The sequence below is a fragment of the Oenanthe melanoleuca genome, chromosome Z (assembly GCF_029582105.1).
Source record: "Oenanthe melanoleuca isolate GR-GAL-2019-014 chromosome Z, OMel1.0, whole genome shotgun sequence".
Taxonomy (NCBI): domain Eukaryota; kingdom Metazoa; phylum Chordata; class Aves; order Passeriformes; family Muscicapidae; genus Oenanthe; species Oenanthe melanoleuca.
Genome location: NC_079362.1, coordinates 15,655,720 through 15,680,741, shown reverse-complemented (window position 1 = coordinate 15,680,741; position 25,022 = coordinate 15,655,720). Strand labels below are relative to the sequence as shown.

Genomic DNA, 25,022 nt, shown 5'->3' with positions numbered 1-25,022 from the left:
ACACATTAGATTCACTAACTAGAAAATCCAAGAGCTGTTTAGGCTGCCTTTATTCCAGCTGAGGTAACTTCAAAATGTTTTCCAACGGAGTGTTTTGGTCTGAAGCAGCAGCTGTTCTGAAATTGAACTTGTGGCCAGTCCCACTTAAGGGGACACTGTGTTACTTTGCAGAGCAATCTCAGTGTGTGTGGACCAGTTTCCTTTTAGAAGGAAGTAACCAAGGAGCTCCCCTGGAAGTATGGCACCAAATATGAACTTACCCATCACACCTTGATTATGGTCTGAATGGATGACTAACATTTTATGTCTATTCTGACACAAAAATAGACTGCATTGAGCAGGACTGGACTGGAAAAGTTCCAGAGGTACCTTTTAGTGAGCTATTTTATGGTTCTACAGGAAGTACCAAGACTGCACACAACGTCACTGCAAGCATTATGGCACTAACTGATGTGATCTGCTTCTATTGTTTCAAATTCTTTTCTAATGTAAACACAGATTTCCATGTCCAATAATTCTTACTTACCAAGTCCACATCCTAATTTAATACAACACAAATTACCCTGGGTACTAAGAAATTTTTGGGTGGCAGTATAGATCTCTCTGCAGGTTTCCTCTTGCGAGGATGGATTAACCTGTGCAATGCATGTTGCTGTCACAGTCAGACTGCTGCTGACCTCAAGTTAGCTTGGGTAGCTGCACATCACACTGATAAATGCAGTTAATATGCAGCCTGCATTATACATGACGAGGAACTAGAAAATCATAATGACATTTACAACCTGAAAAAATACCCCTACTGTCAATCATTAAATGGTGAAAATTAGCTTTAAGCTTGATATTACCATCCTCTCACAGTGGTTAATGATATCCATTATAAACCAGAATTAATTCCAATTTATCTGCATATTCATTAGGAGCTTGGTATACAACCTCTCATCTTTAGCTATGGAATGGTCTTAAAATATACCCAGCCCTGTCATCATGATTCTACTGCCTCAGTACAAAGATGTACTTATGATTTTGTCTGTCTCAAAAATGATCAAAGAAAAAAAAACACAAAGGGAAAATACAAAGAACTAAAAGAAAACTGAGGCTATTCAAAAGACTTAGATACAAAAGGGCAAACTGAGATATGTGCAAATAAAAAAAAAAAAAAACCACTTATAACAAAATGGTCTCAACTTTCCTAGAATCATAATAAACTGAAAAGGTTTTTATGTCTGGTATCTAAATGTTTCCACCTGAATCTTATTTCCTAAGAAAATTATATTTATAAAAGGTTTTCTTTTTCTATCCATTCAACTGAAATAATTTGCCAACCTTTGCTTAGACTCAGTTAACATTGTAACAAGCACAGCTCACATTAATTAGCAGCTTTTAAAAGATTGTTCAGTAAAAAAATAATTTAAAAGAAAAAAGAGACTTCCACAATGGTACCCCACTTATATGTTGAAGTGTGAGTGAGGAAGTAGATACTGCAGGATCTATGTGAGGAATAGTGAGAGATGACGTCTTTACAAGCAGAATATGCAAGCAGGATGACAAAACTCCTTTGGAAGCTACATTTCCTTAGTTCTACAGCTCATGGAATAATTTCTTTACTGAGTTCTCTGCTGCAGCAACAGCAATTAATATTTACATCTTAATTGGCACAAAAAATTCAGACAGTGAATCCTACCACATCTGTTCCATGCCTTCTCTCCAACAGCAGTCGGAAGACATTAGCTGTAATCTTGTTGTCTTGAACACCTTGTCCAAGGCCACGGTTGTCATCCTGCATAAGCCGACGATCCATGATCACTTCCAGCTGACCTGAAAGAGCAACACAAAGATTATACCAGTATCAAGGATATATAAGGGTTCTATTCAACATAAATAACCTGCTCTAGAATTTAACTTTTTTTTTTTTTTTTTTTTTTTTTTTTTTAAGAATCACAATATTATTCTTGAAGTGTTAGGGCTGATCAGTATTGTTAGGACTGATTATGAAAATAGTTAATACCAATGGACTGTGACTGTATGTATAACACTTAAAAAAAATTTTTTACAAGCTTTTCTGCAGAATGCCCAGCAATTTTTACTTTCAGAGTTTATAAAATATTTTCATATAAAAAATTATTACCATTAACTACTATTTGCAGCAAGGATACTAGGCAATCAAACATCCAAGTTAAGTATCACCCCCAAGTAGCTGCAGCTGTAATGAGAGACATTCTGTAGAGGAACTATCTTCACCTTGTACTCCATTCTTTTGTTTCACATTTGAAGCCAGAAAGAAAAATAGGTACCAACATAAATACTCATGATCACTTCTATGGATAACATCATTTGTGGGAGTAGGAAAGAACTTTGCACAGGATAAGCACTGCGCATGAAATTCTGATTTTATACTGAACTGCAGCACAGCCTCTCCAAAAAGCTCTTTAAGCATGATGTTAATTTATATGTAGCCTTGACAATGAAGTTCACATTTTTTACAAGTGTCTATCTCCAGAATGAAAGCTAGATTGGGGCACGCAATTGAGGCTGTTATGTTTTTGCACACTGAATCTTCAAGCAAAGGTACTTGCTTCCTAAATAAAACTGGAAGACTGAAGTGCATGTATCCTGAAAAAGAAGTTCACAATTTAAGCTTCTAGAAAAGGCTGCTTACTAAGGCAGTCTTTTTTATTCTTCAGTGTTCTACAGACACTTACTCGATTTTCTCAAATACTTGCTCTTCCCTTCCCTCAAGTACAAACAAATTTTGTTTATCCAGAACAGAAATCAGCAGACAATTATTAAGAAAAAACCTGCTATTTTGAACTAAGGTGCTGTTCATGTAACTTTCAGATGGTGAGTTATGCCTTGAGACAAACCTTGTGTCTGTATGCTTGTGTCTCAGACACAGGCACACAGCTACTGAGTGTTGCTTGCCTAAATTGCATGATTTTTAAATTTTCTTCCATGATCCCTCCTGAAAGGCCTTCAGAAAAAATGGCATTAAGCACACAATATTCAACAACCACTGGACCTTCAGCTTAATTTCTGTTCTTTTTCGAGGAATCCAAAGTGCCTTCAGGACAAGGTATCCAATTTAGTAATTTAATGAAATATTACTTAATGATAACAAATTAGATTAATTCATTCTCCTTTTTTTCTTAGTGGGCACAGAGTAAATATTTGATGTTGGTGTATCTTGAATAACACAATACGGTTTGTCAAACAGTGAAAGAGTCAAGAAATCAATGTCATGTCAGGTATGGGATACATCGGTTGCTCCTTTATTTAACTGGAGTAGGTGAAAAGCCCATAATGGCCTCTGACAAAACTGAAAAAAGTGCTCACAGAAGGTCAGTTTCTTCCTGATGCTTAACTGCAAAATGTCAAATGGTGCTAGCCTTAACTTCCCTAATTTGATGGCAGAGAGTGGGAGTGTCTGTGCATGTAGATGGTGCACTGTTTTGTGATGCAGAGACTGAGATAGTTAAAGGACAAATACAGACACAATTACCAGGTAACAGACCCACTGCAGACTAATTTAGTCTTCAATACCCATTTAAAGAGTGCATAATAACATCAGTGGTGTCAGGGTCATTCACAAGATCAGGCTAATAGGAGTTGGGTTTCCAGCAAGGGGAGGCATGAAAAAACTTGATTTGGGTCTTGTATTGGGTAGACTTGGAACAAAAGGCTGGTATTTTCCACTGTGGTTTTATTAAAGCATCACCCTATAGGTCAGTGTTAATTCTTTGCCCTAAAGTGAGTTAGGTTTGCTAATACTGCCACCAATCCAGCATGATATTCACCTTTTGTCAGAACAGAGTATTTATGACATTTTTCTTAAAAGAAACTGGGAAGTACATTTTGGTGCAGTTTTCTTTCTCTTCAGAGTATTCATTCAATTATTGTTTAAAACCATACACATTTAAACTGGCAATGTATATTACAGCAAGGAATTATACATCCTAAGTTACAAAGTCTATAGATTATTTTGCCCACTACCTCTAGCTTTATTTGAATGCCTCCACCATTCTGATAGACTGAATAACAGTCCTTTGTTTCCAGTCCTCCAGGCCATTCATCATACCCTTTTCTGAACCAAGGAGCAAGACTGTGTCTCTTTTGGAATTCTTAATATGAATTGATTGTTCTTGTCAACATCTTCATCAGCTCTGTCAAAGTACTCCATTAAATTTGTATTATCAATACAAATTATCAATAATATCATTTTGCTTCAGAAGCATGTTCACTTTTATCCAGGGTCATATTTATCCTTTATTTCACTAACACTAATATTCAAAAGAGCTGCTGCTGTTTTTCCTTGGCAGGGAAGTTAGGCTATGCTGTCTATACTTGAAGACTAATATTGTCTACACTTAAGCAAACAAAAAGAACAAAAGACATGATCAGCATCTTTCTTAAGTCCTCCTCACCAGGGCAGTACAAAAAACAAACTATTTAGTTAGCTATTTCATTCCTGAGTTTCACCAGACTTTTTGGATGAAAAGTAGCTGGTTCTGGAAATTAATTGCTCCTTCTGCCTTTTCCACAATCTTTTTCCTCTGCCTCTACCTTGAGAGAGAACTTTGATTGCAGATGACAGGATTTCATGTGGGACCAACATCTTCCTCCTCTATTATGGACATATTCTAAAACTTGTCAGAAAAACTTGGAGAAACTCATTTCCTCTCTTTAAATGCTAGTAGATAAGTATGGTAACCTCTAAATGAACTGTTTCAGAATATCATGTAGGAGAGCCCTTCCTCATATCTATCATCTTATATTTACCATTTTTCAAGCTTGCAACACCTAGAGACTGAGCTGAATGAAGTGTCAAACGAACTCCAGCATCTTGGATATAAGCCATGGTAGTCATAGGATAGATATTTGCTTGAAGAGGCAACTTACTCAGCGTCACTCTAGGCTGGATCTGCAATATGAACACAAAGCTCAAAAACATACATTCTTTTTATGCAATTAAATTTCAAAGACATTTTCAGACATTTCTCCCATGTGCTTTGGAAGAACAACTGTCACGAAAGCATTCACTCAACTGTATTATTTAACTTTTTGGAGATTGATGGCTAAAATTACCACTTTGGAAATGGTAACTTCAATGTACTTTTAGATCAAAGAATATGAAGAAAAAAAAAAAAAAAGTGAAAGATTCATCAAGGGAACCTACAAAAAGAGAACATACAAAAAGGAATAATCACTGTTATAAAATGAGAGGAAAATGCTTCTCCTCTAGAGAGCAAGCAGTGAATAGATTTAAGGTAGCAAAAAAGAAATTGTTGGTTTATAATGGGCACTTATTGAAGTGCTGTTGAAATTCTTGAATGGTAAATGACAAATGAGCAGTAGTTTTAAAATAATTTTCACATTTAAATATTCACCGTCTCCAGCAAAATGCAGTAGTACTAGTAACTGAAAAACCAGTAGTCTTTTACTCAGGAGTCATAGTCTCCCTGTATTTGCAAAACTATTTTTAGCAGGAAAGGAAGGTAAGGAAAACCAATTTTTCTCTATTTTGTGTGTGCTGCACAGTTCAAATTAATACAATAGCCCTTTCCCTAGATGTTTAAAAGGCATAATACATCCAAAAATACATAATTTATTTCCAACCCAGCAGCAAGCAGCTATTCATTAGGTCTGGCCCTTATGAATACTTATCACTGTGTTATCCAATGGGTTTTAATAAAATTAACAAACCAGTGGGAAAGAAGGCATGCACATATAAAAGCAACAACATGGTAACTTGTCATAACCTGCTGTATTACAATTCTTGTCTTAAAAAGAATATAAAGGAAGTACTTCGTAGTCTGGTCTGCATCAAATTTTACAATAAGTACATTTTTAAAAAGCATTTCTCCTTTTAAATAATTAGAGCAGTTTAACATGAGAGCTTGTTTAATACAAGCTCTTTGCATTTAGACAGTTAAAACCTGCCACCCTTTGATTTTACTATCAAAAGACAGTAATTACCTGATATCCATTAAGATCAGTATAGAATCTATTTTGACTGTTTATGTCAGATGAAATTCTCATTGCAAGTTCACGATTGTATTCTCCTCTAATGTCCACAATGTTGGAAACTTCAAGAGACTGACCTTCCAAACCTACATGAAAAAGATGCATTTAAAACCTCTAAAAGTGATTGACACATGTATGAGAATGACTGTGCTCCCAGGACACAGATCTAGTTTTTGTTTTCTGTTACATCTAACCAGATATTGGAAGACAGTTCAGTTATGTAATAGAAGATAGAGCAATATTTCTAATTTGGTACAAATTGAACAGATAAGCTGAAAGAGAGCACTGAAGGGGAACAGGAGTAATACATGGTAAGAATCAAAGTGGGTTCCAGTAAATCAATAGGAAACAACACACAACTGTTAAGTGCTATGCTTAAATAAATATGCTAGAATAAGAACCTGGTCAGTCACTTCTCCCCTTCACTCTAAAGGAGACATCATCATTCCCAGACAAAAATTAAGCTAACAGCTCCTTGATAGAACTGATCAGCTGAGCAGGAAACTGAGCAGCTCCTTCAGCTCCTTTAATCAAAGGAGCGAGAATCTTCCTTAGGACAGTGAATTAAGAAATTTGAACTGAACCAATCACAATCAGGACACAAAACTTTGTTGCCAGGAAAAGGTTCATTTTCATTAAAAGAAGGATTAGGTGTCTGAAAATTCAGACAAGTTGTTAAGTGAGATTTTTTTCTTTTTCTACAGTGCCTTGTACTGAAAATTAAATACCTTTAATAATAACTTGACCTTTTCAAACAGTTCAAGTCACAGTCTGGAGTGGAATCATACCATCACTTAGCATCACCATTTCTACCCTTTCTGTAGTCTAATGGGACTAATGATTGCAAAAAGAACTGCACCAAGCAGAACAGAGATATGTATTTGTTTCCTCATCTGTTTTAAAATCTGAATGCCACCTGCAGAAATACAGCAACTGTTAAAATGTTAACATTTACCAGTGGCTATTAAACTTCAGTGCTAAATTAGAAGCACTTGGTTCAGCTATTTACTTCTGTTTTCCCAAACCCAGTCTGGAAAATGTGGATTTATACGCTCCACTTCTAATGCTTCCAGCAATAGATTTTCCAAATATTCCAAGCATTTTTTCCAAATATTTAAAAGCATTAGTACATTGAAGAAGAATATAATGTTTTAGTTTAGACTGTCATCATTTTGGTGCTGTATAATTTGAGATACTACAAACATACAACTATGAAGAAAATAAAATATTCCAAGCTTCTGATAAAAAGATTAACAAAATAGTATCAAAACCATATGTAAACAGCAGCAGAGGTTAAAAATCATTCAGTGGTCAATTACTGATCCGAGTTGTCAACCCAGAGTATTTTCCGCCCAAAATCAACAGAATTTTAAAATCAAAAGTGGTAAAAGCTATTTCTTCCCAAAATTGCTGAAGATGTAGGAGTCTTGAGTATTATCCAACAGTTGGATCAATCACACAATCAGTCCTGCTACCCCGTGGCAAGCAGGTAGATTACAACAGGAGATCAAGTCCTTATTTGAAATCAAGCTGCATTTATACACATATACATCTTGATTTTTTTCCAAATGTTTTGTTATTTTACATACGTAGTAAGACTTCAAAATATCATATTTTAATTGAAGTAATGTTATATAAATAACTCCCTTTACAAAGCCAAACATATAGATCTCATCAAAACAATGATGCAAAGCTATCAAATTTTAAACTTTGAAAAAGAAATTTAAATTAAAACACATCAAAAAGCAAACAGACAATATATAAAAAAAATCTTGCATCATTTTTCTGTGTGAAAGCCAGAAGCATGGTACAGGACTTACCCACATACACATTACATATGTAATTATGTAAGTATTTAAACATTGCAATGAATTTTAAAATTGTCAGAAAAACCAAAGGAAAAAAGTAGACAGTACACTGACAATTAGGAATTGGCAAGCAAGTGATTTTCACGGACAACTCATTTTCTGTGAATGGTGAAAGGGAAGTAAAATAGTTCTAGCAGGCATTTAGCAGCAAATTAAAGAAAAAAGAATACTACAGAATAATCCACATTAATATAACAACCTCACCCAAAAAAAAAAAAATTCAAAAAAACCAAAAAAAACAAAAAAAAAAAAAAAAAAAAAAAAAAAGCTTTTCCCTCCCCTTCACTACAATAAATATCCTCCTATATAAGTTCCCTCTTTGCTGAGAATTCTAATTAATTTACTAAAAGTCACACAGGAACAAAACTTTATTTCCACATTCTTAGCAACCTGGTTCCTCTTGACCTCAAGCTATCTTTTTTAATTTAAGATGACTTTAAATATTTGTCCCTGAATAACTATAACCATGAAGGAAACCATAATCTTGAATATATATTGTGTTTCCTTAGGATCTTCAGCAAGGAATTACTATGCAAACTCTTGGCTTGTGTTCCTAAGGAGTGTGAGTTAATGTTTGATCCACAATTACTGTATCAGCTAACAAGAGAATTCTGATCAGCTTTTGTCATATGTGTAAACTCCAGCAACTTCAAACTTCAATGTACACATATCACAAAAATGAAGCATCTGAATCAATTTTAGTTCTAGATTGAAATACACCAGAACTAGAACCAAAAACCCCAAATAAATGAACAAAAAAACAAAAATCAAACAGATGATGTCAATACCATTTTTGAAACCTAAAAAAAAAAGAAGGAAAAGAAGAAGAAAAACTTTCAAAGTAATTATAATTTCTTTTTTTTCTTTTTTTTTTTTTTTTAATAAGTTGTTTAGGAAAAGTAATTCAATAAGATAAATAGGATTTTAAAAAACCGTGAAGACAATTTTGACTACTACGATACAGTTGGTAATAAAAAACATGAAAGTTCCTTCAACTGAAAACATTTATCAGTGATCCCTTATTTCAGAATAATTCCAGTAAATACAAATAATGAATAACAGAAAGACACACTTAAACATGTTAACTCAAGTTTCCATACGAAAATAATTGTATGAAATTGCACCATGATTTCCTCCTTCTTTTACATTTTTCAGCGGCCAATTTAGTCAAGTTTGGAAGGGTAGAGTGTTTCCAAAATTACTAGAATTTACCTAGAATTTCACTGGAAATCAGTAGCTGAACAGTAAAGAAACAAGCAACTGAAAGCCTTACTGAAGAAAACAAAGGAAAACTGTTATGATGTTATGTTCTAAGAGTCAAAAAGTTGATGTTTGGTCCTAGTGCCTCTCAACAGACACAAACAATTCTCTCATGAGCTCTCCCAAACATATAAAGGACATACACAGGGAGGTCATAAATAACTAAAGCCTGAAGTAAACTAGACTTCTCTATTAAGGTCATTGATGTATATTGTTCTTCCATCAGAAAATATGAAACTGAGAAAGAAACTATGTTTTTACATTATCTCCAAGGTATTTCTGGGATTTTTTTTTTTTCTCATTTTCAAAATATACAAGTAGTTACAGCATTTAGATGAGTCAGTAAAGTCTGGAGAGGTATCTTCAACAAATCTGTTGAGTTTAAGCACACCAGCTTAGTGACTGGCATGACACTCAGAGGAATCACAGTGCACTGTAGTCAATACAGCTTCAGTCCCATGAGCTCTAGTGCAGAAGTGCATTTAAACATTAAAAAGGCAGGCAGGATCCAAGAACCATAGTGATGCAAAGCAACTGCTGAGAGAGACAGAATGTGACAACTCTTACCCTGGACTTTATACAACCTCACGGTATGTGTCACATGATGAAAAAAACAAACAACTTCCGAAAAAATCTTTCCATGAGCAACCCTTATGGTAGGTGGGTCTGTAAAAATATAAGGCTATAAAAAGAACAGAGAAAGTCAGAGTCAGTATTTTTAAGTTTTGCATAAATGTAGTGTCAATAAATTCAAACATTTAATAAATACAAAAATAGTATTTTTAAACTTTTTTAGATCTAAAAACTGAAGATTAAAAAATTACTCCTAACTGGAAATTCAGCAACTTCTCTTCAAAGTCTTACAGTTTCTTTAGCTAAAATTGGATTATCTCATTACATATCTCACAAGTATTTTATGAGGGTTAATGGATACAAGGTCCACAGACAAGCATATGAATGCACTGAATACTGCATCTGGATTGAGATTTTTTGCTAGCAAAATTATAACTGCTAACCATAATTAAATACTGTCATTTCAACATTTGGGGCAGGAGCTTTAACTATCTCTGTCAGTGGCACACACTATACACAGAAACCTCCCCTACTCTGCCACGTGGACCAGTTTGCATATCTTTTTAAAGTAGAAGAGAAAGTTTTTTTTCATCAGAAGCAGCTACAGTTGTCAGTGCAGCTCTCTGGAATGCAGGGTAGGGCTGGGAATCATAATGAAATGTCAACAAGGACAGTGGCTTACTACTCATGGCTCCCACAGACTAGGACAAATTTTACATATCCAGAGTCAGACCAAAGAAAAGAAGAAAATTATTTTTCCATTTAATCACAGTATTTAGAGTCTTAGCTGGGCAAACAATGGCTTAAAAAAAAAAAAGAAAAAAAAGAAAAAAAAGCAGTTGATCTCACACTAAACTATGTGCATCAGATGGAAATAACTGGATGGCTGCAAAGGTAAAAGTGAATTTAATGTTGAGAGTGTACAAGCCAAAAATGAAAATACAACATAATGCAACTACTTTAATAGGAAAACAGCTGTAAATAAAGACTTCTTTAAAAAAAAAAAACCCCATCCCTCTGAAAAACACATTACTCAGAGGGATCTATGCAGAAAGCTCTCAAGGGGTGACAGTCTTCTGTATATAGAAAGGCCATAAGGAGAGAGCATGGTCTTTCAGACACCAAAGATCAAACATATCTTAAGGAAGAGCAGAGATCAAGCTTACATACATACAGACAAAACACAGTAGAGAAGAATAAGTACAGGTAAATATCCAATATTCTTTGAGCATTTAACTATGTACACTTACAGGAAAGATTTCAAGAATATTGTATAAAAGAAAAAACTGAAATGGACCTTCAAGGTCGAAAAGCCCACCTTTTCTACTCACATACTTATTCTTAGAGCTTCAGAATACTCTTTAATAAAAGCTTTGCCAGAGCTACAAGAGGAAACTCTGCAGTAACCAACTACAGAAATATTTTGTACATGAGTTTGGAAAAGAAAAGTACAGTTACTTACACTTTGATAAGATTGGTTGGTTTAGGGAGAGAGGGCATTTTCCTACTGAAAAATCTTATCCAGTTAATCAATAAAAAAACCTCCTAACACTGTTTTGGACTTCTTGATAGTCTGCGGGAAAATATGATGGAATACTTCCATAGGATCTCCTCTTGTCAATAAGACAGACAAATGTTATCTGTTATGCAAAATCCATTTTCTAGGTGAGAAATACAGAAGGAGTATGGTATTCAGGGGTACATAAGACAGATCAACTAATACACTGAGATAAAAGAAATTTGAAGACCAGATCTTAGGTTAGAACCCCTTATTTCCATGAAAAACTGACAGTGTCTGTAACTGTAGACTGAATTCTCCCCTTCTGGCAGAAAAGATTGATATTTGCTTTTCTGTCACATATAGGCAAAGACAAACTCATTTAATCTATGACTACATGGCTTCTAGAAGCTAAAAATCTCACAGAGGAGGAACTGGATGGCTGACCAAAGGGTGGAATAATCAAACCCTTCAAAATCCTCCTTGCAAGGTAGAGCAACATGATGATATTCAAGCTAGTAAAGACAGACTGAAACAGCACCTAAAGGAACTCTGAGAAAGCAAACTAAGAAAACCTGAGGTCTTCAGGACAAGCCTGTGACCTAGAAAAATGTCACTCAGATAGCAGAGTGCCAAAGTACTCTATTATCAAAGTAACACAGATCTTATGGTCTTCTGTAGTTTGTAAGAGTATTTTTTGTTGGGCTTTCGCTGGAGCTAGCCAGCAAAATGGAGAGATGCTGGCTGAGTGACACAGGAATATAAAAGGCTGTGCACTTAGCAGAAAAAAAAAAATTACCTGAATTTCAAAAAATAAAAAAAAAAAATAAAATTAAAAAACAAAAACAAAACAAAACAAAACAAAAAAAAAAAAAAAAAAAAAAAAAACAAAAACAAAAAAAAATCAAAAAACAAACCAACCAAATCAAAACAAAACAAAACAAACAACACAAAACAAAAAATCCACACAAACAAACAAAAAACCCCACAAACATTTGGAGGAACTCTTTTCCATTGAGTGTTTTAGTACAAAAAGTGAGTGTGGCATTGACAACAGGTATCAAAATACACAGAAAGCTGAAATGAGATTGATATATCAGCTCTCAGATTCTGGGATTTGCCACAAATATTAAGTTCACACACCTGAGCCTCCAGGCTGCACGTGTAGCCAAATGAACTCTTGTTCTGAAGGCCAAGGTAACCACACAGACTGTTCTGAGCTAAACAGAAAGATGAGCTGCTGGAAAAGGAACTGTTATTTTGCAGATACTGCCTGAAACTAATCAGTTTTTTAAAATATAATAATTCGTAATTTTGCTAGGACATTCATTGAATTTGCAAGTCTCCAATTCAGTCCCAGTGCTAGAAAAGGCACAAAAGAAGAAGGTGGCTTACAAACACAGATGCTACCACATAATTTTGGGGATCAGACAAGATGTTTCTGACAGAAAAAATGGCAATATGATGCATACTCAAGTTCTCAAGGATGACTGATGTTCCCTGATTGTTGAGCAAGCAAGAAAAAAAGTAAAAATATGTCACTGATAGAACAGGGGAGCCTTCTAATCCATATTTAGTGCTTAGAAAAGTACTATTTCTAGAACTTGATTTGTTGAAAGTTACCAGGAGAAATACCAGGATTTCAGAATTTATAAAGAGAGAATTGTCCAGGTTTGCTTCACCAAAAGCTTTTCAATCAACCAGGCTTTTAAGCAAGAAAACATCTTTATGCATTGAATATGTAATTATTCTAGTATCATGGTAAAGATCCTTGGTGAGATGCACAGGTCTGTGAAATGGTCCTGGTTCTGGATCTAAAATACAAAGGTACTTTTGATGTGAAAGTCTAAGGAAATGTGGAAAGAGCAAACAATGATAGATATTTGCAAAACTGATTTGACAAAGTCCTTTTCTCAATTCAGCATTAAGTCTGCTTTGTAAAAAAGCATGGACTATAGGACTTTCCAGCACACGGTAATCTGTACTCACACCTTGAATTGGAATAAAAAATAGTTTGGTTTCATATCCAGTGGTTAATCTGAAGGCTCCACTTTCTAAAGAGTTAAAATAAATAGCTGCTGTAATATCTGCTCCCCTCAGCTCCAGTGGAATGGATTCCATTGTACAAGATCCAGCAGTCTGGTGAGGCAGCTTGTGTTGAGCCTGGAAAGCAGTATTTTTCAGAAACAAGACAACAGAACTATGGGTCAAAGGCTCTGGAAATCATCTTTCTGTACTCCTATTTGAGAGAAATAAGACAACCTTCCTTTAGAAAGATAGAGGGCAGGAGGCCTGGGGAGAAACTAGCTAAGAATTTTAAGGGAGAATATTTGGAACAAAATAATACCTTGTGGATACCTGGGGTATATTACAGTGCTTAACATAAAAACAGGTGCCAAAAGGTGGAAATAACTGGAGATATACCTTCACCAAATATTTACTGACTTGTATAAAAATGGCATGGCATATTGCAGCCTGAAGGCATGAAGCATGGGCAATAAGCTTTTCCCCTTGTAGACAAGTAAAGCACTCCTAACCATTTTTGTGTGGACAGGAAATTTCTGGTAGTGCAGCACACTGTTGATCTGGGTGCCAAAAAAACTGTACCCAGAGGAAAGTTTTCAACCACAGATTAAATGCCCCAGATAAGTGTAGAACTTAAAAAAAAAAAAAAAAAAAAAAAACAAGACAAAGCCTACAGGAAAAGGTGTTCCTCTATAGTAGATTGCCCCTTATTTGGCAGGGTTTGAGATTAGACTGAGCTAATATCATGTATTTTAGCTCTAGCACTAGAGATCCTGCAAGGGAAAAAAAAAAAAAATCTATTTCCTTATATATTCTGTTAGTACATAAGTACCTATGGGAATTAGTACCTACACAGAATCACAGAACCAGATGCCTGAGGGAGAATCAAAGTTTCCTCATCTGAGTGTACCAAAAACCATCACTTTGATACTGAAAAAATTACTTGTAAAATGAAAAAAAATCAACTGCTCACATTGATCCCACAAACATTTAGCATCTGATGCTCTGGAAAAAACTGCTTTGCTCTATTCCCTATTGATACCACGCAGGGCTAGTAAGAAGTCATCACATTTTGACCTGTCTTCAATACACAGAAGAAATACAGACATTTAACTGTTTCAAAGTTTATTGAATACTGTGGGTATTCAAAACAAGTTGGACATTCACAAACTCATAGGAGATAAAAAACATGTTTTGCCTTCATGTACAGGACGTTTTGTTTATATTTATTGTGAGGCCCATGGAAATCTCTTCCTTCCAAATCAGTTACACTGCACTGAAATTTAAAAGAATTAAGATGCTGCCTTTTTCCCTGGTGCCTTGCTTTTTGTTTTGATTTTGCAGCAAAAACAAAGGCATGGTATGAAGACTGTCCTATCTCTCTAGACCTGCAGGATGGAGCCCCCACTCTGTGCCGCTGTGCTGGACTTGGCACTGTTGTAATTTAGCACAACAGCTAGACAAATGATTAAACCAAGGAAAAGTAATTTCTGAGTATTGCAGAACTGAAAATAAAGTAAAAAAAGATTTATCAGATGAAAAATTAATCCACTAACAAGGGAAAAGAAAACACATAACTCTACTCATGCCAAAGGAAAATAACTCAACATAAAAACAAATTATTCTTTGCAAATTTTACTGTAATAAATAGGGTAAAGGAGATAAGAGAAGAACAACAAAACACCTAGCACAAAATCAGGAAGACTGCCTGTCATCTATCTTATTGCAAATTCACACAAGGACTTAAACAGTTAGTCAATACACATCACACTAAGAACCCTGAACAGATGGCATTTCTTTTAAGACAGAAAGCATTAGCTCAAACTGGTTTAGAAACTACTGTAGAATAACACTATTATTTCCAATGTTTAATTAGTGTTATTTAATTAGTGTTATTAAAATGCAAGCCAAATGAGCCTTATGGTGAAGCATAATATTAAGCAGCAGAATTTTCAGAAGCATAGCAATTTCATTTTTATTGCATAAATGTTAAAAACGTTGAACAGCACCCTTTTAATGCTAACTTAAAATGTATCTTAATTTCATTTTTCTTTTCTAATTGTGCTTTCAGACATGTCACAGACATCTTCTGTTTAAACTATACCATAAAATATTTTGCTACCTCAATTTGTCCAGATTATTTTCATAAAGCAAATTACTTAAATGTACAGTTAAAATTACATAACTTCTAGATTTAGTGATTATTTTTACAAGCAAAAGGTGAATTAGAATATAAAATTAAACTAATGAAAGTATGACCAGGCAGCTAGTGAAAAGTAAAAATTAAAAACCATAAGTGATATTGTTAAGTATTCACACATAAAACCACAATGAATAAAATGAAGAAATATGAAATGACACATAAAATGAAGGATAAGGGAACTCTGATGAACATCTCTGAAGCAAACAATTATGGAACTCAATTTACTAAATAGCTCAAAACTGTCAACTCACAGGCCTCAAAAGGTGTGCTTCTAGGAAAGGCTGCTAAAAGAAAAGGAAACTGTTCTGTCCCTTCCCGACTGATTTACACACATGAAATGTGGAAACAGAAAAAGAAAAAAGAAAAATAAAAGAAAAAGAAAGCCAAACACCTTTCCCTCCCACCAAAAAGTAGAATGATTACTCTTCATATTCCCTGAAATGCTCAGCATAGAACTCATAGTTTGCCTTATGCATGCAACTTGAGGTTTCACACGAGAAACTCAGAAGAAATATACTGCCAACCAGCTAGCTTCATAAATGTTCATTATTTTATCTTTTGCCTTCTGAAATATCACCATTCCCGTTCCAAAAGGGAAGTAGTAGACTCCGTATGGTAATTAAGTCACTGTAAGAATGCTGCCATTTCTGAATTTCCAATTTGAAAACTAATAGGACTATGCTGTGGGTCTCCAATAATTACACAGCTAAAAATACAGATAACCCTAGAGAACTAAATCAGAACAGTTCCTTGCTACTCTGTCTTTATATTCACCAATTGGGACTCAGTATCTTAATTACTATACTAAACTAAATATGCTAATATCAGCTTAAAAAGCTCTGAACCAGAAGCAACTCATTCACAATTTAAAAAAAATAATAAAAAATAGAAAAGTGAAGATGTAGAAATGAATCAGCATGTCCTACAGATTTTCACCATAGAAACTAAAAACAAGCCTATTTTATTGATAATGAATGGTCACATCTCACTGGATTTCTTTCAAGGATCACATCTTTAGTATTTTGGGGAATCAAAAATATTCTCTAGGTTTCCACATTGTCAAATTTCTGTTGTGTTTTTACTCTCATGTAGGGTTAGGAATATGAACTTCAGCCAATCGTTTCAATAGCCCATGTGATTATGTCCAGCCATACACCTTTTATTTCAGTTTTGGGGACAACTATCTCTTCCAATCTGTATTTGCCAAACACTTTAAGTTACTTCAAGATTAGAATCTCTTCGCAAACAGAAGGTTTACCTTGGCATCTCCATCTGGTAGGAAGAGATAAGCTCCACTTTTATCTCTGTTATTGGTAGTTCCATACCAAGCGAACTCCACCTTCATTTGATGATTTTTACCATCTTCTTTGGTATTTATTTTCTAAAAGGACAGATATTCATGTTAGGTTTCCATAAAGCATCACAAAAAACGAAAACAGTGCTTTGAAATGAAATATAACATACCTCCAGTAATCCAGACATTCCAGAAAACCACAGTTTCATGTATGCATTTTCTAAGATTATATTATCCACAGAATGCTGCATCTCTTTTATCTTGAAAAGTCCATCTGTGTTCTCTTGTCTGCTATTCCTTACATATATGCTATAATCAGCTAAAACGGCTTCTGAACTTTCATCCTCCAAAAGCTGGTAAACTCCAATCCCAAGAGGTGGTAGATGTGCCACAAAAGAGATCTATAGGGAGCAAATAAATAGCCATTACTAAAAATAGGAAAACAAAAAAAAAAAAAAAAACTTTTTATACTGAATTTATGTTCAGAGTAACTTCTTTTGCTTGAATAATTTTAGGATGGCTGAGTTTTCCCATAATCCATAAATAAATATGAAAAAAATTAAGAAAAAAAAAACCATCTCCATCACTAATTTGCTAAGCATCAAGATTTCCACTATATTAATGCAATAATAATTTGAAATCTTGTTAAGAATGCCAGCTGTCATATGCAGTTCTGAGTATATTTGCTTTTCATTGAAGATGCACGTGTACTGGATCAAGTGCACATGGACTCTACTTATCACTTCATTTTCAAATTTAAATTTAAAAATGCATTAAAATAACTAAGTATAAACAAGTGTCTCATTTTCAATCTCCTGTTTTTCTAGGAGCTATAATCTGCACAGAAAAGTAGTATACAAGATACATCTCCAAAGCAATTTGTTTAGAATTTGAAATGTCCAGACAAGTAATTTCATTTCCTCTTCTACAGGCAATAAAAATACTAATTATTATGCTGATATTGGCTGGGATAAACTTAAATTTTTTAATAGCATCACTTTTGGTGCTTGGTTTCAGTATTAACTACACTGATAACACAGGGATGCTTCAGCCATGGCTGAGCAGGGCTTAAGCAGCATCAGGGGCCTTTCTTCTGCTCCACCAGGGAGGAGGCTGGGGGTCACCAGGAGCTGGGAGGGGACACAGTCAGGGCAGCTGACCCCAACTGACCAAAGAGACCAAATATCCAGACTATGTGACATGACATTCATCAATAAAAAATTATGAGAAGAAAAAAGGAAGGGGGAATGTTTAGAGTGCTGGTCTTCCCAAGACCCTGTTCCATGTGATGGAGCCCTGCAGTGCTGGGATGGGTGAGCACCTGCCCAAACTTGGGACACAGTGAATGAATTCTTTGTTTTGCTTTGTTTGTGTGCACAGCTTCACCTTTACCCATTAGCTTTCTCACCATTACCCATCCAAGTTTTTCCTCCACCCCACTGAGACACTGAGTGAGCAGGTGTGTGGGGTTGAGCTGCTTAGCAGGGTTTACCCACAATAATTATCCCTTTGGAGCACAAGAGACAGTTATTGAACAAGCTCCACAGAAATATTATCCTGAACTACGTTCCCAAGTCAAAAAGGAATCAACACATAAGCCTGAAAGAAATACAGTATTACTATTCCAGTAATACACTATTACTGTATCATTTACAATTTGATGAAATTAATTTCTGGTGTGTGCCATGATCATTGAGGACAGTTTTCTGTAATGGTATACAACTCAAAAATCCTCAGAAGTTTTGCTTCAAACAAAAAATACAAGGTGGGCTTGAAGATACCTGCCCAGCTCGAGTATTTGGATGGGAAGAGGACATCTGAATGTAAATGCTTAGGCCATTGCATGTACAAGACCTTCCAGCTGGAGTGCTTGAGAACACACAGATTTGTGTGGCTGTGTGTGCAGATTGGCACTTGAAGGAAGAATCAGCTCTTTTGAGGAAGAGAGGGGAAAAGACACACATCCAGCATTTTTCAGTCATGCAGCTGAAGCTGATCCTTTAAATGCAGTAAACTGTATCACAAAAGTTTAATAGCTTTAAGTTTAAGAAACATTAATTCTAAACACACCTATGTTGAGTTTTTAGGGGGTTTTAGTTGTTTTGTTTTGATATTTTGGTTTTTTTTACGTACAATGACTAAATTAATAGTATTGTCTACAGAGGATAGAATTGCAAATACATGAAGTACACTCTCCATTTTCTTCAACTATGAAGCTACGGTATCTGTCAAAAACCATATTTTAATGCTTTTTACTTAAAGTAGGGTACCTGATAAGCTTCATGTGATACTGTAGTTGCTCCATCCCAAACAGCACTTATCTGGACAGTAACAGGTTTTCCCAAAGGAGACAATAATTTAACTCTGGGTGAATTCACATTGACTGAAACCACTGGAAATCTCTCTTGCTCCGTAGGATTAAATATCAAAAGGTATCTGAAAAAAGCATATTTACAAATTATCTTTTAGCAGCCAAGCTTCCTCTTTCAGGTTTAATTTTACTGCACATAAATTTCACAGAGGATTAAAACAACATTAGAACAACAGGTACATACCACAACAAATAAATATACAAAACATAACCAAGAAACAATGGATATTTAACATGAATTATTTGCAGACCTTCTTTTCTTAATGCAATTATTTCTCCAAGAAATTTTGAAAATTCCTTATAAAAAGATATCTGTTTCCCATCACAACTGCTAAAAAATTGTTATTAACGGTTGCAAGCACTATCAAGGTACTTATGGGCATTTAAAATGCATTTTTAGGTTGAGCTATAAAATTCTCACCCACAATTGCTTTTTTTAACACAGCTCAGAAAAAATGAGTGAAGAAAACTGGCTCTACATGTATACATTCACTAAAGGAACTAGTTTCTTATAAGGGAAAGTACAAAATTATTTAAATGACAATTTAGCATCATTCACTATGGCAACTGTCTGCGTATCTTCTTAATAGGCACATATGGAATAACTATTTTTTTCCATAGTCTTATGCTTTTTCTTCCATTTGGACACAGATTATGGTATTAACGTAAAGAATAAGGCCTGAGCTGAAGAGACTGACTTTATTACCCCCTTTTTTTTTATTTTATTACAGGTTCATGTATTGTAAGGTATAGAAAAACAAAACTACTAGAATATTTGCAGCTCATGCAACTGTAGGACTATCCAAGCTCAAAGAATGCATTATTTACAACTGTTCCCTGGAGTTTTCCTCTGTTCATGTCACCCTTTAAAAGAAGTCTTTTACAATAAAAACTGCTGTTGCCAAAACTTCTGATATCTGCTTAACTATATACAGCAGAACCAATACTCTGACTTCAACCTCCTTAGCACTCCCCACTGTAAAGCAGTTTACTTCTCCATGGGATCTGATCTTTCATCAATTCCCATGAGATCCATTTTTTACTTATCAAATCACTCTTTCTACATTTCTTCTAAATATATTCTCCTCATTCTATGCTCTGTGTTTTCTATGAAGATACTTCAGGGTTTTTTCCATGGTTTCATTTCTTTTGCCTTCACATCTTAAACCTCAAATTCAATTACCTCCTTCCCAGATCAAACCACTTCACCTTGAACTGTCTCCATCCACCCAACCTGCAAATCTCATTCAGAATCCTGACCAGACCACCATTTCCCCCTTATTTTTTACTGGCTCAGTTTGTTTGTCTGCTTTAAACTTGGCTAGTGAATTTCCCAGCACTTCACTGCTACCCTATTAGCTCACAATCAGTAGGAAACGAAAGGTGAACTCCAACTCGTCATTAGTTGAATAAACAAAATCAGAGGCTTTATTAGCTTTTCATATCAAGAAACTTTGGATCACTTGCCATGTATCAAGTGAGCTTCTCATAAAAAATATTTGCCTTTTAACTCCCTAAATTCCTGTGCTGAAATATTGTTTAAATCATGACTTCTAAGCACATCAATGATTTTCAATGGGTATTTGTGATCACAACCAAAAATGCTTTTGGATAGTCTCTTTTGCCCTGTTTCATGCTGGAGACTCCTAGATTACTAGACAATAGAATAGTTAACCATATTCTGGGTCAGCATTCAGAATCTTTAAGAACTTGTGCAAGAATTTCTGAGAACCTCCCCTAGACTTGGGTAAGGCATTTTACTTCTGCTCATCTGGAGCTGTCTTCTTTCAGAGAAAGATTTTAAATTAAATGTTTTGGTTAATCTTAATAGATGGTTTTGTTGGTTTGTTTTCTTGTTTATTAGTGGAATCAAAACCTAGCTAAACCAACCCTGTTCTAGTCTTGACATGCTACAAATTAGGAACAGAAAAGAAGTTATATCAAATTTTTTTAAGAACTCCTCATGTACTGTGGGGAAAAAAGAGTGTTAAGAACCCTGTCAGAAACAATACAGATTAAAAGAAGATTGGACACCAAAGTCAAAATAAATCCTCATTCTCATCCATCAACAGAATACCACACTTTTTTTCCTCATTCTTTTTATACAATTGAATTCCTCAATTCTTATGCCTCCAAGTAAAAGGAGACCTTATGCATATAATAATTTTTCAGTAATGCTACACATCCTCATTAAATTTAAATTATCTGCCAAGCAAAGAACATATTAGTGCAGAAAATATTTCCAGGAAAGACGTTCACCTTCCCATAGGTACAAATATATTTCACAGCTTTAATTAGTTGCATGAAAAATTTACCAATAAAAAAAGACCTTAGGAAGTGTAGTATTATTATTATATTTCATCAGGCTACTTTAGTTTTATTTGTATTCATCTTAAACAAATCTATTGTTGTATCAAAATATATACATTTTTTACCATCTTGAATCAATGTATTTCAAGTTCATTATGTGTGGATAGAGTAATAAGATAGTCATGACTATAAGCAGGCAGCGACACAGCAGAATTTCAGCACTTGAAATGTAGGAATTTTGACTAAATACTAGTATTTCATTCTGACATATTGTTTCTGGAGAACTGTAGTAGCTATGCAAAGTAAGACATAATTCTTGTGCATATACAAAAGCCACTGACAAATGTAATTAAATCACATTACTTCTGAAGTACCATTCAACTCCTACCCTTGATAATATCCCACCATAAAAATTTTATTGATTTTATTTGAAAAAAAAGAGCTACACCTCACTTAAGCTGTTTCGTTGCAAAAAATGTCACACAAAAAGCTGAGTACAATTTCTTAATGCACTGTGGCTGCATTACACAGAGGAGCAACTTGATAATATCTAAAGGTTTTCTATTCCTTATTTTAAGACAAAAACATTAATATTACTCTCTTTCAGAACAAGCAAGCAAATATTTTCTTTTCATTATTCAAGTCATTGGTCTTTGGCAACAACACCAAAAACATTATTAGAGTTTACATCTTTCATTTAGTTAAAGAGTGAGGGATTTTAACAGTTATTGGTAAAATTCATATGAAAAATTTCATCTGAAATATTTTACCTTAGACATACCATTATGGCCAAGAGTCAGCTGTAATTTATTTCATTTAGTCAAGAAATCTAAGAATCCTAAAACTATGTTAAAATAAACTGCATTGATACAAAAACTAATGACTGATGACTAAACCACTCACATGAAGACAATATATTTCACCTCGGCACTGGGAGCAACAGTTACTTGCTCCCAGCCCATCAAAAATGAGAAGATTTGCATATTTGAATTCTTAATCCTAAATTGGATGCATCACAAATATTTTCAATTTAAGGAAAGCAAATCCTGACACTTTTTCAGACATTTTTGGAAAGATATATCTTGAATTCTTTTACCCCATACTTTTTTGGGTCTCTGAAACTCCAAACAGGTATAGTTTAGTATACAAGCATGACAACTTTCCCTAGATAATATATCATTAATAACATTAATAAACCCTATTAAATGCACACAAACAAGCACCAAATAATATATTGACCAGACTTTCGTGTAGTACAAGATTTAACTTGTTGTGGAGCATTTTCAGCAAGAGCTGGAACATGCCTCTCCCATCCCCCTTGCTTCTTATTTCAAATACTTTCATTATTAAATTAAGAAAACATGTAAACTGCTGCAGCTTTATTTACAAACAAAAGTACTAACAATGATGATTTAGATTTCTAACAACTTTAATCTCTGCTTACTAAAAGAATATTGTTTCTTAAACAGAAGAGCTTCAGTATTTCAAAAGATCACTGTTTTCTGTTTCTCTAATGTGCATAAACATATGGGCATATACATTGCTACACATATTTACTGGTAACACCTGCATAACACCTGCAACACAATTACCATAATTAACATTTCCTTTTGAGGTTAATTCCTCTTTCCTTCACAAGGGATGCATTCAACTAACATGAGAAACCACAGCTTGCTAGTAAATGTCAGACAATCATCAGTGATAAAGGCTTATCCAAAAACCACCTCTTCAAGGCACTTGGATTCATATTTCAAGACAATAGTGTTCATTGTTCAGCAGTGTAACTTTATTCAAATACATTTGGAGAACCACTTCCTTGAGGAACTCTAGGTCACACTAACTGATTTTAGTAAAATTTCTCCGGTAAATTTTCTGAGATGGATTGAAGCATTTCCCATTATAATACATATATATTATTTCATCAGAGTCAGTTCTCTGGACCCACAAGCACAATTTTAATGCAAAGTTGCATGAACAAGACTGATTAGTTTCTTTCATTTTTCTCCTATAAAGGCAAAGGTGAAAACCACCTAAGCGGTGAAAAAAAAAATGCAACAAGTACACCCAAAACTGAGAAAAGATAGAAGCCATGAAGTCAAATTACATACTAATCAGTGGTTTTCCACTAAAGAATAAAAGAGAACAAACACATGAATGTGAGTTCTGAAAATATCAAGAGATGAGTTATGAAAAATGACTAAAATGCTTTATGTGTTAGAGCAAAGGAATTTAAGTAACTACATTTGTTAAAAGTTAAGAAAGGCTGGTGGGTTAGAAACCACAATTCAGCTAGAAGTGTATTCTGAGTTCTTGACTGTTGATGGACTTTGCCAGACCAGGACTTATAAAATTGTGAACAAAACTGAAATTCTCTTAAAAACTGATTTAACTGGGTAATAGAATCAAAACTGTTTCACATTTTTAAATTGCAAGAAAAAATTGCTTTGAAAGATGGGAGAAGAGTCAGTAGGTAGTAATCTTTAATTAATGAATACTGATTTATATGAGGTGGAAACAAACTAAGGTTAATATTTAAACTGCATAAAGCACCACTTGCCATGGTAGCTTCCAAAAATACCATTAAAAAATAAAAACTACGAGATTTCTGATGTATTCCTGAATTCCAACAAAAACCCTCACCAAAAGTCCAAGAAAACCAGATCCTAAGAAACTGCCATGAATTGCCATTAAACAAGTGCATGTCTTTGGGGATGGTGGTACATGGAAGGAAATTATCAAGACCATCTAATTAAACCAGGCATTTATCTGTTCATTGTGCAAATATGTGCAACCTCCCCTGAAGAAAAGACTTCTGTGATTTTTGCATTGAAGCCCAAGAAAATATCTAGTACTTATTTTCCTCTTTTCTCTTTTTTTCTTTTTTTTTTTTTAATAGAAAATAAAACCATAGGTAACTTGAGTACAAAAATTTACTCCCCTATTATTTGAAAAGCTCTCTCCTTGCTATAGAGGGACATGGGGGAAAACACAGAATAAGACCTAACCATAACAACTCCCTTTTCTTAAGAAAGAAAACTCTACTGAATACTTACTTAAATTGGTAGGTAAAAAAAAAAAAAAGTTACTTAGCTCTTTTTAAAACCCTAGGAGTCCCCTCATGTAAGGGTCAAGGCCTCCTCAGTCAGGAATAACATGACATTTTAAGTACAGGTCCCATAATCTATTTTGTATGAATTTCTGATATTAATTACTAAAGATGACCTATAAAATAGAACTATAGAGCCCATAAAATAATTGTTCTGAAAATCAATGCCATATATACAATCTCCAGGATATTATCTGTTCATAGTGCTCTTCTGGTTATACAGAAATTAGACATTCTCCAATATCTCAATCTGTGTTCTATTCTTAATATTCTTTTAGGAACAAAACTCATCAAAAGCCAACTGTGCAGGCTCATGATTGTGACACACTCCTTGGCAGCAGATTAATGCTTTTTTCCTACAGCTATTCTATCAGTTACTAAATGGAGCTTCAGAAGCTGTGTGCTTCACAGCATTTCAAGACAGTTTTCAGTTCCATTCAAAATTCATTTTGTAAGAAATTTAGGCAACACAGAAAGTTTTGGACAAAGTTGTTCA

At 34.5% G+C, this 25,022-nt stretch overlaps 1 protein-coding gene across 1 annotated transcript in view; it reads right to left on the bottom strand.

Moving 5' to 3' along the window:
- The window catches only part of MAN2A1 (mannosidase alpha class 2A member 1), a 106,952-nt gene that overhangs the window by 17,442 nt on the left and 64,488 nt on the right, over positions 1 to 25,022 (bottom strand). Inside the window, exons 13-19 of the mRNA XM_056513838.1 lie at positions 19,010 to 19,175; positions 16,910 to 17,140; positions 16,704 to 16,826; positions 9,714 to 9,828; positions 5,971 to 6,104; positions 4,774 to 4,915; positions 1,682 to 1,815 (exon numbers count right to left, since the gene is read on the bottom strand). Of these exons, the coding sequence (XP_056369813.1) occupies positions 1,682 to 1,815; positions 4,774 to 4,915; positions 5,971 to 6,104; positions 9,714 to 9,828; positions 16,704 to 16,826; positions 16,910 to 17,140; positions 19,010 to 19,175 (1,045 nt within the window). The remainder of the gene's footprint in view (positions 1 to 1,681; positions 1,816 to 4,773; positions 4,916 to 5,970; positions 6,105 to 9,713; positions 9,829 to 16,703; positions 16,827 to 16,909; positions 17,141 to 19,009; positions 19,176 to 25,022) is intronic.